Source organism: Scatophagus argus, chromosome 7, assembly GCF_020382885.2.
Source record: "Scatophagus argus isolate fScaArg1 chromosome 7, fScaArg1.pri, whole genome shotgun sequence".
NCBI classification, from domain to species: domain Eukaryota; kingdom Metazoa; phylum Chordata; class Actinopteri; family Scatophagidae; genus Scatophagus; species Scatophagus argus.
In genome coordinates, this window is record NC_058499.1 from 4,617,288 (window position 1) to 4,631,863 (window position 14,576).

Sequence of the window (14,576 nt, forward strand, 5' to 3'; positions counted from 1 at the left end):
GAGCACCTCAGCTAACTGAGAGAGAACGTACAGCATAATCGATACACTCCATTCACTCAGGCCTCCCCAGACTTTATCAGTGAAACGATCTGCCCTCCCTCAACTCATCACCTCATCTTCAAAACCGAAGGTCTGCTGCTGCCATTTTCCCACAGTGGAAATTTTTCAGCCGAAAGCAACGTGATCCCCTTATCTATTTCTGCAGCGCAGCCATTGGATTGCTCTCCATTGAAGTACTATTGATCTGCCTTGTGTGCTGTACTGAAAAAAAAGGGGGGTGTAATCAATACTAATACCAGCCTCCATCCTTGGTCCTCCACCCTCAGCTACCTCACAGTATTAAAAAGGGATGAGCCATTTACAATTATCTCCTGTATAAGTTTGGGAAAGCACACTGTAACTTTACAACATCACGTACTGTAAATAAGTACACATGCAGAATATCAATATACGGTGCTCTGGTACAATACCATACTGCTGAGAATGATACATGAAGTTTATACATAAAGGATAAAGTTCAAGCAACAGAAGTCAGTTTTCTTTACATAGCCCAAAATCACAAATCACAAGGCCTCTGTGGTCTTTAAAAGCTGCACAGTCACTTAAATCCATATTTGAGAGGAGGGGGAAAACAAACAAAAAAAAACTTATGAGGGGCAAAAAAAATGGAAGAAACCACTGTGTCATTTCTGAAAGAAGAAATAACATATTTTCCCTCTTGAAAAGTAGAATTCATGAGCATAAAAGGGCACCATAGCTCAATCAAATACATGCAGATGTTTAGTCACCACAGCCTTACTTGGTCTGGTATGACCAGTAGCTCACAGTGGCACATGTTTAAGCCAAATTTGGGCAAAATCAAGATGGAAATTGCTGTGCAACCCGCATTACAAGGCCAGTTTCAGTTTCTACTTGGGCTGCGTGAGAACTACGCAGTAAGTATTAAAAGCCAAACCAACCATAATCACTGGAAAGATTAAGTCCATCTGAGGATAGTCAAACATCTACAGAAAATCCAGAGACACAGATGATACTGACAGATGCAATGAAAAAGATGGGATACAACCAAGCAAACCCGCACCACAAAGTGTAGAAAACTGCATACATGTTTGTGTGGAATAACCTTTATCTCCACAAACACCAGCACGAATCAGATTACGAGAATGCATGGATTCAGCATCATGTCTGCAGCGAGGATGTTTAAGGTCACTGGACGATGAAACGATGACACTCACAGGGCGTCCTGCCTCCCCACGACCAACACTGTGTCTTAGAAATCTAACATACCACTTAGAAATCAATACTTCTCATCTCAAAGCAAAACAAAGACGGTCAAATGCTGTCCTCATATCTGGATGTTTTATCAGCAGTTTTATCAATAAACAGCAGATGGAAGCACAAATGAAGGTGACTCACTTTTTGGTTCACAGGAGTGGAGGCCTGCGTCTTTTAAAAGGAACCCAGACGGACAGATTGGGTGACAGATGGACGACAGGATACTAATAATGTTTACTGTTTGACAGGAACTCCTGTTTCCCTCTGAAGGTATTTGCTTCATTTAATACTTGGGTTGAAAAATTCTTTGTCATTTTCTGCTGACGACTGGCTGGTACTTGCCACCAGTGCAGGAATAATCTACCCTGTGGTTGTCTGTTTATTTGTATTAGTGTGTGTGTGTGTGTGTGTTTTATATCCCATCACTCCCTTACCTGGCAGATGACTGAAATAATTCCCTATTCAGCATCTGTTGTACTTTCAAACTGGGCTCTGAGCCCTAAATAATCCCATCACATAGACACAAGAGGCACACACACACACACACACACACACACACACACAGAGCTGCAGGGCCACAGCTCTCTGAACAGTCACCATGGTGATTATACACACAGTTCAGCTTTGATGCAATGCAGCTGAATTAAATGTCCACTAAACTCAAAACTGTCAGTCATCCTACAACAATAAAAACAGGCTGACGTGATGTTTCTATTGGAAATAAATGAGTTTATCCTCTTGTTTTCTTAAACCTACATTTGTGCCTTTTATTGCAAATTAAAAATCCCAATAATTAACTATTTGCATGTGCTTAACAGGGTGTGTTAAGCACAACAGTGATGTGTGAGCAGAGATAACAACTCAGAGGATTTGATTTATGGTGGAAAAGATTGTGACGCATATAAACATGTGGACAGTGAGGGATTTCATGTGTGTCGTTAAAAACAAAAATTAAACTGAAAATTAAAATGAGAAAAAGACGTGCGTTTCATATATGAATGATTAATCAATTCTTGATTGTCACTGTGCTCAACTATCTGCTGGGAAAAATGGATGAAATTTGCCACACCAAGGAGGACAATAGATAATATCTTGTCTCATGCCACAATATTCATACACTGCATACACTCCGCATTGGAAATCTGTTGGCTTCCTGTCAGCTCCAAATGGCAGCAACTAACTCTGAGAAAACTGAAATTTAAAATCCAGAAATTGTGTGGTATAACAAAGCACGCTCATAGTCAGAATCAGAAGATGATTCATTTGTTCCAAAGAATAATCAGGGGACGGGGGAAGATCTCCTGTAAAGTGCTGATTATTTGTAATTCATCACCTCTTGTAGCAGGAAAATAGCAGAATCTACCACCATCATCTTCACCTGGTGAGAATCAGCACATCTGCAGCATCTCAGGTAAAACATGACACTGATGTGCTGCAGCCAATAACACAGGTGTGGATTTACATCAAGTTCTTGCTGAACGCAGCTTTTCTGGATACTTAAAAATATCTTTCAAAGCGCCTCTTGGCAGCTGCTACACCCAAATCTGTTCCAATCTACATCCCTGGTCCTCTGGCTCAGAGAGCACCGTATCACACTGACCTCTGACCTCGGAGGAGAAGTGGGCAGAGTGGCGAGTTATAAATAGCTGCAGCTGCTGATCAAGGTCGCAGCGCTTGAGGTCGACGTCCCAGGATCGAATTCCTGCCGGGAAAGAAGAGAAAGATTGCTTGAGAACAACAAACACGGATCAGGGAAGGACAGACATCAGTGAAACTTGAGGTATCCGATGCACCTGAGATATAAACAGAGATTTAGCATGTAAGTTGGTAATGTCCCTTGCTCTGTTTGTGTGAATTTTAAGGTAACCTTTCACCAGACCAGATGTTGTTTTTTTTCTCACTCAGCTTGGTTTCTAGCTCTGTTTAAGCTGCAGGGAAGGTGGATAAGCAGAAAGCATTCTAGCATTCAAAATGTTTAGGGAACAACAGCACAACATGCATTTTCCACATTAGTGTTCCCATTAGTGTGCCGCAGCTCACACTAATGTCGCACTGCTCACTATAATAATTTGTAATTTGTCATACGACAGTCCTTCTATACCACCACAGGCACAGCCTAATACCAGAGTATATTATTAAGCATATGTTTCTATTTATTATCATTTTTTTTATATACTATATTTTTTATACCATATATTTCAAAGAAATTGATTTTATTTTGCCCGGTCGCTGCTTACAAATGAACAAAAAGTAGGGATTTTATTTATGTTTTAAAACAATAACTTTAATTCTGTCTTTGAAGGAGAATGAAGAAAACTATTTTTTTAAAAGGTACCATCGAATATTGTGCAATTACTTTTTAAAATACAATTAGCTAATACAGTTTTTTTAACCATGTGATCAGTCACTTATGAAGGTCTTTACAAATCAGTTCAAAATGCACAAATTCTGAAAACAAAATCTGTTTGCCTTTTAAGTTGAAAGTACAGGCTTTTTGGCAACAGCTTTTTAATTCACATGACCCAGCAGATCAACATTAGCTTTTGGTTTTTAGTTGTGTTTGTATTGACTCTCCTTTCAGCTCTGTTTTGGTCTGCATCAGCTCCTGAGGGAAACATCCGTCACTTCACCACAGCCTGCTGGGTGGGAAAACAACTCAGAAGAGAGCGGTGACGCCGAATCAGAGCAGCGAAGCTAACTGAGGGCCAGCAAATCCAAACAATGAGCTGAAAGACAGAGCTGAGGCGTGCTGCTGGAGATGACTCTCTCTTTGGGTTGGTGACTACAAGCAACACCGTCCATATTACACATAATCATCACTGATGTCAAAATATTGATTAGTACAGATAAAGTAAGTAAGAGATCCAACAGATTGGTGCACATCTTCTTACTATGTGTTTTTATTTCACAAATTATGAATAAACTGTCCCCATAAGCGTGTATGAAGGACTTCCTTATTTTTGTAACTGCAGGGTTGACGACATATTTTCACTGATAATATCAATATTATAAGACACTGAATAGTTACTACGTACATCAGGCTTGCAGCGCTGCATCATCACAAACAAACATAAGCACATGAAAACCAACTGGAGTTCACTGGATTAGTAGAAATTACTAAGTAATGAATTAATGAGCAGCACACGCACGCGCACACACACACACACACACACCAATTTTATCAGATCCTACTGAGCCACAGTGGATCAAACTTCATGAAGAACTTGTCAGAACTCATCCAGCACACACACACCTCTCATCTTATACACTTGTGAATTCTTTCAGTGAGAGCAAGGAATTAGATTATTTTAATTTTTGACTCCATACCACTGCGCTACAGTCTCCTCTTTCATAAAAAAAAAAAAAAAGACTTTGAAGACCTTGTTTTGCCCTTAAGTTGGGAGGAGACATTTCCTCACTGCAGACTGCAGTCTGTTCTCAGAAATGCTGTGTCACTGTTACTAACTTTTCGTTAGAATTCAGAGGCAAACGTCTTTCTTCTTGGACTGCCAGACGCATAAAAACTACAACCTCAGATTCTAATGTTGATGCCTTCTCATCCCAAATCCTCATGATACAAAGAGCGTCCACAGAGGACAGAAGAAATGATGGGGGGGGGGGAGGCCCTCATGTTAATGCGTCTGAATCGGAGTCAATATGTTAAGAAAGTCAATGTTTCAAACACTGAAACGGAGCTCAAACATCACCGGAGAGATTCGGTCTATTTTTACTACTTTTTACTAAAGCAGCTTTGGGTCAGTGTATGTAAACAAGACAACAGTTTAGTGCCGAAATGATTCAGTCAATCAGTGAGCCCATCAGCACAGAAATAACTGACAGCTATCTGAATAATCGGTTAATGATTTCACTTATTTTCTGAAGCAAAAAGCGAGACTTCTTGTGTGAGGATGTCCTGCTCTTCTCTTTTGTATTTTTGGGCCTTGGACTTTTGGTTGCACAAAACAACAATTTCTATTTTCTCTTATTTTCTGAAATTTAACGGACTAAATGATTAATTCATCAAAATAGGGTTAGGGTCAAATATAATCAACAGGCTAATCTTTTATGAAAATAATAACAAAAACTGCAGCTCTATACCAGCTACAACAAACCAATTAAACTCACTCTCTGTTGATAATCAACGTGTTTCCACTGATTATTTACTAATTAATGTAGAGTAAAAACCTTTTTTGTCCTTTTACTTTGTCAGTATCTGCTCACAGTCTCCCAGACTTGCACACCAACATGTACTCATAATGACGGCCCAGCTTGGGACCTTCTTATTCACTGTGCAGTGAATGCTTCCCATTGAGATGCTTGGGAAAGGAGCGGCACACTGCTGTTTACTGTGGGAGGGCTGATCTGTGCAGCCTTCTTACTTGTAAAACCAAAGCATGCCATTGAAAACATGTCCAATAAAGGGTAAATCTCAGCTTTGTGTGGCTTGTACATGTTTGTTCTGTAGTGTTGGACGGGCCCATTGCTGCACCCTGTGGCCACCAGTGGAAAATGCCCACAGCTCTCACCAACCACAGCTGCAGTGAATGTTTCCAGCTTCAGGGGGCAGTAACGAGCCCATTACAGCTTGGGGTAATAAGCGTACCTGTACAAGTGACACAAAGGTGAAATCTACTCCTTCCCAATGAATGACACACAACATTTTGAATTCAGCAACCCTCTACGCTGCAGTTGGACTGAAATCTTTTATCATTTATTGATTCATTTTAATAGGACCTGGAGCAGACTACAGCCAGTAAAGTGAGCTTTTTAGTCCGGCCATAAATGTCTGTAGTCTCCTCTGTAAAAGACCATTTATGTTCTGTTTGATATGAGCCTGTTACAATTGATTCAAACACATATGACAAAGACATGACTGTTTGGAACATACTAAGCATACAGAAGAAGCATGTGGGTGAATAACAGAGGAGTGAGTTATGATGCAGGAGTGTTTTGACAAATTTCTGTTTGAAGGGCAAAACTATTCCGAACCTTCAAGAGACGGGCATCTGGATCTCCAAAGACAGGAGGACGAGAGCGATGTGAAATATTAATAATGCTATTAATACAAATATGTTATTAATGCCTCATTGGTGAGTGAATGAGCCATTTACTGCACCGTGAGTTAAAATATTCCATAATTCCCCACTGTGAGATGCAGCCAAAGGATTATGGCTGCTTAATGCTGCAGAACACCTACACCGAGTTGGTGTTATGGCATCATTTTAAAGTTTCATCCTATATGAAATCTGAATTCAGGTTTGGGACGTGATGTCTTCACGCTGTCAGATGTGAGAGGAGAAGAACTCGAAGCTGAGTGTCAAAACCACAGTCGCACTAATTTTCTATTTCGCTGCCTCTTGGTTCCAGATCTGCTAAACATAAAAGGTGCAGAGCCTGAAAGTGTTCCCCAGCACCTCTGGATCACAAGCTCATCATGTTTGTGATGTCTGATTAACCTCTTTTCTCAGGAACAATTCATTTTCTTTTGCAGGGTCAATAAAGAGGACCAGAGACTTGCATAACAAAACACACAGTGCTGAACTAATACCCAGCACAGGAAATGAGCTTCAAAATATATTAAGCTCTCCAAGTTTAGTTAGTTAGTTTAGTTCAGTAAGCTACCTTTAAAGCTGGAGGGGTTATACTCAGATTTTAGGATTAACCCCAAACACAGAGAGGAGAAGAAAACATGCTAAACATTCTAAAAAATATACAAAGTATTAATGGCTTGTTGTTTGCTGTGGCCTTAGACTGTTGAAAATAAGCAATTTCAAGAAATCACGTTATTCTTTTTGGAGTCCGAATGATTAAACAAAAACATTATTGCCACATTGATCAATAATAAAAAGAGTTATTAGTTGAAACACTGGACAGATTTTAAGGAAATCAAATCTGTGCAAGCAGAAAGGTTTAACCTGATGTTTTGTCTTTGGCGACCGCAGTGAGGATGACTTGTTGCAGTCAAAAGGACCCTGCAGCTAACACATAATGAGAGTCAATGGCAGGTCATTCACACTGAGGCACACTTAAAACACAGACCTGGGTGAACAGAATCGATGCTGTAATGAGCCGAAGGGCTGTGATACCGAGCTTGCCACAGAGCAGCAGAGCTGTCAAGTCCCGGTAACAGGAGGTCAGAGGGGATGGACGGGGTTGCCATGACGTCGGACTGGCATCTAAAAGTGTCATTGATCATCAAGACTGGGAACAGCTTAAGAGTGGCACCGGCACAGCAGAGAACTGCTGATCGGCACTCTCCTGAGTCCACGCATCTTTCACAGCTGCTCAACCTCGGCGGCCCACACCGACAGGATGACTGTGGCCTGCTGCAATCCCTCAAGAGGAGAAGCAGCGTTTCATCTCACACAATACTGAAATATTCAGCTGAGTAATGATGGCTGAGGGTGACAAAATATCAGTCCAGGAAGGGACAAAAAAGCTATGCGCTTTTCTTTGTAATGAAGTCGTTTTGTTCTTATTGTTGAAAACAGCCTGCAGATTTTGTTTGTTTACTGGTTTGATGGGTACATGACACCCTATCCAGAAAACACCCATGTAGACACACACACACACACACACACACACACACACACATCTGACTGCCTGAACTGCATTTTAAATCTTGTTGCAGCACAAACAGGCACGCTATTCTGCAGGAGGGTGGAATTAAATGTTTTACTTGACTTATCCACACATGCTGGATGCAGGCATGTTAATGTATGTTTACTTAATAAATATGAACTGACACTTTGATCAGCAGTCTTGAAATAGACGACAGCATTTGATTCGCGCTGACAAGGAGGCATAGTGCTTTATTAAAGTGAAAAGACCTCTGCTGCGTCTACAACTTCAGTCTGAATGTATACAGTCACTGAGTTCAGGTGAGGGAAATGCGTCGCGTCCCATGGTGCAATACTGCAGCAACTGCCTCTGGATACTATGGCATCCATTGCGTCAAAACATTTCTGTCCTGTTGATGTTCAGAATGTTTTCAGCGACTTTACACCCTGAAGATGCAGACTGAAACACAGCTCGCACACAACCAGAACCCACAGATTCATACCGGCGGTTCGCCTATCACTCACCCCGCTCTATCTGCGCTTTGGCGGCGTCCAGCTGGTGCTCTGTGCTGATCTCGCCGATCACTATCAGCATGTAGTAGCTGCCCCGGTCGAACGGAACCCCGCGCCGCCTTCTCCCTCCTCCTCGGCGATACCGTAGTCGTTCCTCGGACCCCGGCGGCGGTGGTGGCGGCGCGCTGTAGCCCTCGTCTTCTTCCACCACCGGGAGCGCACCTCGCACCGGAATCTCCATGGCAACAACCCCGGGAGTCGACGCCGAGGCTGACTCCATCGCCATGACAACTACCGGTGTGAGCCAGAAGAGGAGTATGGTGGGGTGAGGGAGGGAGGAAGGGGGACGGTGGGTGAGGCGGATATTGAGAGGGGAGGGGAGTGAGGACAGAGGAAAACCAAACCTCCCTGAATATATAAAAAGATTTATTTCCGGTTCAGCTTTCAGAATAAGAGCCATGTGCTGTCTTCAAAACTCTGAAAGATTGGTGGACTTTTTTTTTTTTTTTTTTTTTTTAAGATAAAAACACCTTTTAAACAGAGCTGTAGAAACTAACTGAACCACAAAAACAGACCTTTTAATTTTAATATTGTTTATCTGAATAAATAACAGCCTATCTTGTCCCATGTCACCATGTTAATTATCTGCGTTAATCAGTGGATTTAGTTTGGCTCACAACATTTACAAAAAATTCAGAGAAGCAAACCACAGTAGGGAGAAGTCAGAAATTTATTTCTTTTTACCTGTTATTCAGGATTGACTTCAGCATTGGATTTAAACGCTGGTGTCTCCCCGGCATTTTAGTGGAGAAATGAGAATAAAGTATTAAGGGATGTAACGGTACTTAACTGACAGAGATGAGACTGGATAAATCAGCAGATAGTTAAGTACTCGCTACCCTACAAAAATGACAGTTTCAAACAGTCCACAATACAACATCCTTGGAAGAAAGCACTTTGCAGGAAAAAGAAGCTTATTTGAGTCAATAACTTACACTCAGTTGCCAGTTTGTTAGGTATTATATCAACTGATTGGTCATGGATGGGAGGATGTGGCATCCAGTAAGCAGCTCCCGTACAGTTAAATGTGTGCAACATACATGTTCCATACAGTATAAAAAGGCATAAACAGCCAGTGACTGATGGTGGTCCAGCAGCCCTCATTATTTTTGTTGTAAATTTACAACAAAAACAATAGAACGAGGGCTCAAAATGTATTTAAGCCGGGATGTATATTCTTGCACAAAAGCAGCCTGTGCTCCACGTGGCCATTTAAACTAGTGAAAGCAAAAACAAGTGTTGGAAACTCACAAAAGTCAGATCGAGCACCTTGAGCTTGACAATAAACTGACAGTTTATGGAAAAGACTGTGCATGTAGTTTGGCAGGATTTATAAATAGAACACGATTAGATCGCTCTAAATGTCAATCGCTCACTAATGTTCCCCCTCAGTATCCATTTAATATTCAGGTAATGTATTAATGTGGTCAACCCAGTGCAGTTGATGTGGAGGATTTACTAGAATAATCTGTAGAACATTAAAAGACTTTTAATGTTAGTGTTTCTTCAGAGCACAAGCATGTTTTACACACATACACATCAGGACACGCTGATAAAGGCAAGGGAGTGAATGCAGACCAGCCTTAAAATAACCTCTAACTTCTCAGAGAAATGTTCTTCATTCAGCTTTTCTCCTGCTTAACCTTGAGCTGGGCACATTTCAGTGTGTAGCAGAGGGCATCTCAGCATTAACTGTCAGCACCACACTGAGGGGATAACAAGGAGGTCCACACTGACTTCTGTTGGGCCTCACAAGCCAAACTGAACCTTCCTTTAACTGTAATTATCATTGGTTTAATACTCAGCAGGAGATAGCTGTCAATATCCATCCCAGTTATACATTTCACATTGTTGCAGATGGTGAATACATTCCTCATTAAAGCTATATTTTCATGTGTGGGTTTCCATTTGGATTTCTTATACAAAATCCTAACACCCCAACATGCCAAATTAAGGGCTCACATAATATCTCATATTAAAAAACAAAACATAATTTCTAATCTAGGATTCAAGCAAAATGGTCCTTGTCGGTGCAACATCCCACAGTAGAAGTGTGAAGATACCTCTTGTGTTTTAGCTGCAGGTTTCTCTGACAGTGAGTCAGCACTTCACTCCATAGACGACCTGCACCACAGTCATACTGTCCTCTAGTGGTAATAAACAAGACTCCAACACACTGCAAGCTCATGTATGATGTAAACTACAATACATCCGCAAGTTATGTCTAAAAAAAGAAACACAACTCACCAGAATGTACAATTTCAGTCTTTTTATTGTACAAAAAAGAAAACACAAACAAAGTAAAATCATTTTAGAACCCAGTGCCACATGGTCAAGATTACTGTATCAAAATATGGCAACTGCAAAATTGGCCTCTTTTTCGCCATCTGCAGGACAACTGATGTTAAAACACCTTAAATCATCAATAAACACAATATCCCTCTACCATTGGCTCGATATGTTCTCCAATCATCAAAACCCTCTAAAGGCTGTACATAATATAAACATGTACATTTGAACCCGATCTAGTGCATGAAAGTATGAAATGTCAGGTGTTACTCAAAACATGTGAACCAAAGAATAAACAAGAAAATGTATTTATTCCACAGAAGTTGAATTCAGTAAGGTTTGTGAAACCAATCACATGAAATCACTTACTGTGGCTGGCTTGTTAGGAAAGCTCAGGTATTGGTAATTCAATCATTAGGTATTAATCAGTATGCTCAAGATAAGCCAGTGGTACGCGACCTTTCACTGTCTCTCATTATTAACACCATCTCATCAAAGGCTTTTCTGTGGTATTCAGATTATAGAACTGGCATTAATGAAGGGAAACCTCCATTGAAAAATAAAAGCAGATAATTAAGCACATTTATGTGTCGTAGTTTAAAAAAAAAAAAAAAAAAAGTTCACAGCAGTCACAGTTACAGTCAGGATGCAAAGAAGAGTGAAACAGTGCAGCTGCACTTCTGAAAGCTCAGGAAGAAAACCCGTGTGCACCAGATGCTGATGGTCGTGTTTGATGGACAGTTATTCTGAGCTTCAGACACAGACCGAGGAAAGAAACAGTGACAGACAGATGGATGGACAGACAGACAGACAGGTAGAGGTAGCAGTCTGGGTTTCAGTGCAGATTCCTCACAGACTGTTGAGGTCACCGAGTGGTCACAAATGTCTTCCTCTCCTCTTTGTGTCCAGTCTCTTCTGTCCTTCTTGGAGAGAAGAGAGGAAACTGACAGAAAAGTGTCAGACTCTCAGTCACAAAAGAGAAAATGACCTGGAGCTCCTGATGCACATATGGTCTACAGCATGATAGGTTTAGCTATTGTTTATGAATGAAGTTAAACATTATAGCTAAGAGCAGTTTAGTTCATTGATATCTGAGCAAGTTAGCAACAGTAAATCAGTCTCATACCAGGCATTGCTCTGAAACCCTCTGACCTAAAAGAAAGACAGAAAAAAGAATTCAAAAGACAACAGAAGAGGCAAGAACAAAGAGTGAAAGAGTAAGGATTAAAAGACAGAAAGAAGAATTTATAAAGACATGAGGAAGAAAGGAGAAGGAGAAAGCATAAGGAGGAAAAATAAAGAATAAAAAACAAGCTGAGAGGAAGAGTTAAGCAAGTTGAAAGACAAACATAAAATTCCAGCTAACATGGCAAACAGCAGTGTTAAAATAGAGAGCAGCAATGTTCACAGCAGAGCTTAATATTAGCAACATATTCTGAATTCTGAACATTTAAGAAGCCTAAGCAGTAATACCTCTGCCAAAGAACAGAATCAACTGGAACAAATCAGAGTGACAAAAGTTAAATTTGCTTCATTGAGTGGATCTCAGCCTGAGCCACCAGCCCTGACAACTGCTGCAGACTGTAAAACGCAACTGACACAGTGTGGTTTCACACAGCAAAGATGGTCACCGGTCCAAGCAACAGCTACACATTACCAGCATTAATGGTCATAAAGTGTCAAACTGCCAAGCGCCAAAAACCAGCTTTGATGAATGATGAGATTCATCTTCAATTTCCCTCGGGATCAATAAAGTATCTATCTAGTTTCAAATATTTACTTATTTAAATTACAAATTTGCTGGTCCTATGTTGTGTTTTAGTTAATTCTTGTGCAAAAGCTTACAAGACAAAAACCTCAGCTCAGTTTAATGCAACCAACCCACAGCACAAGACCTTCCAGATTCATTTCATTTCAACACCATGTAGCAGCATTGAAGGATCACAAGGCACAAGCCACACACCAAATGGAAACAAATGAAAAGTTCAGCCACATAATTTGAACAACGATACCAATGCAACAGCAGCAGAAGAGTGTATCAACCAGTGGACGCAGTGTTCAGAGCTTTCTGGTACAAGAGCACAGACACAATGAACACCAACCTGACAGCAAACACCAACATCAAGAAATGAGGATTTGAAAACAAAACAAAACAAACAACAAAAAAAAAACAAAACTTCCATGTATCAGCATTTCCAAACAAACTAGGTAAGCAAGTATTATAATATGATAAATTTAAACCAAACAATTCACCCAATAAGCAGCAGAGAGTTACAGCACACCAAAGCCTCAGAAGCCACGAGAACACTCACATGCACATTTCTAATATAAAACAATTGCTACAACTTAAAGGAAAATATGTACAAAACCAGCAAGGCCAAACCAAACCAGGAAAGACCAAACCTGGCAACACAACAAGGCCTCCAAGACTCAGGCTTAAATATTCATATTTCAACACCATATCAAGAAACCACAAGTCACAAGCCAAACATCAGATGAAAACAACAAAGTTCAGCCACTCCAAGACATGACTGGAAGAACCAGTACCAATGCAGGAGCAGCAGCGTAAGAGCATATCAACCAGCAGACACTGAACACCAGACTGACATCAGCTCAGCATGCTAGAAAAAACATAAAGCAAGTACTTAGCTTGTTGAGGTGAAGCGAAGGTGATGTTCTGGTCCTCAGTGAAACTTGTCTGACGGAGTCTGGGTGGTCCAGAAGACATGGAACCCTTAAAGCTTCAGGCTTGGAGTGTGTGTTTGAGGCCTGAGCCTAATATGGCCGACAGCTAACAAATAGAGCAGCTAAATCTGGCCAGCGTGCAGCACAAACACCTGTCCTCCACCAAGCTATCTCAAAACAACAGTACTGACCTAACTTATATTATTCTTCAAAAGCATTTTCATAAAAACCCAGAAGCAAGCTAGCAAAGGAGCCATGACTAGCACCAGCACAGCACACCCACAGTGGGCAGACCATCAGTTTAAATAGCCCGCCTTGAAAAAAGGGTGCGTTTGTTACATCCACCAGCCAGAAGAGTATCTCATGTAGAATTTTAGCTAACAGTTGTCTGTCTGAACTAGCTTGCATGTTGAACTAGCTTGCAGGTTGAAAAGACTTGCAACTTTGATCCCATTTGTGTTTAGCCTAGTTATGCTTTTCTAACCACCACCATTATGGGCTGTCTACAACCATATTAGAAACTGACAGTGTAACCATATAACTAAGTTTAATGAAAACACACTGCACAATGATGCTTTGGTATGATGCTCTGGTCCAGACTAAAATAACTTAACAACTATTGGATGGATTTACATAAACAGATGTACAGATAGGTACAGATACAGACATATATCGTTACTTCCAATTTCTGTATAACAGAATTTTCCATCAATTTCTTAAATGAGGAAGAATGGCTCCCTTGCAAAAGACTCCAGTGAAAAGAAAACTTTTCAGAAGAAGGATCACTAAAAGCATAGTGCCATTGTAAAAATAAAATTAAAAAAAGGGCATTTATGTGAAAATGCTGTCAATCCTAATTCAAGAGAAGATGTCTTTTTGTAAAGGTTCTCATCCACTTCGATCTGTTTCGTAAGACTGAAGCACTCAGTACGTTGTAGTTTCGCATCATCCTGCTGTCACTCCTTTTAGATATTAGATATTGTCAAGAGAAAAATGATGGGCCTCAGACACTTTTTACTACTTTCATTTATGCCGTGCAATGAGCAGAAACTAAGCTTGAGAGGGACGAATCGAAGCGACAGCCTTCCATTTTACCTTTCGTCCAGCAGATACAAATGAAAACCACAGATGACAGAATGTCTAAACTCAAAGTGACAGGATATGAGACTCTCAGAGAGGAGTCTTAACATGTTC

At 40.6% G+C, this 14,576-nt stretch overlaps 1 protein-coding gene across 1 annotated transcript in view; it reads right to left on the reverse strand.

The window, feature by feature from the left end:
* The window catches only part of map1ab (microtubule-associated protein 1Ab), a 61,619-nt gene extending 52,917 nt beyond the window's left edge, over positions 1-8,702 (reverse strand). The window contains exons 1-2 of the mRNA XM_046393670.1: positions 8,361-8,702; positions 2,876-2,977 (exon numbers count right to left, since the gene is read on the reverse strand). Coding sequence (XP_046249626.1) covers positions 2,876-2,977; positions 8,361-8,634 — 376 coding nt within the window. The 5' untranslated portion in view covers positions 8,635-8,702. The remainder of the gene's footprint in view (positions 1-2,875; positions 2,978-8,360) is intronic.
* Positions 8,703-14,576: the final 5,874 nt, after the last annotated feature.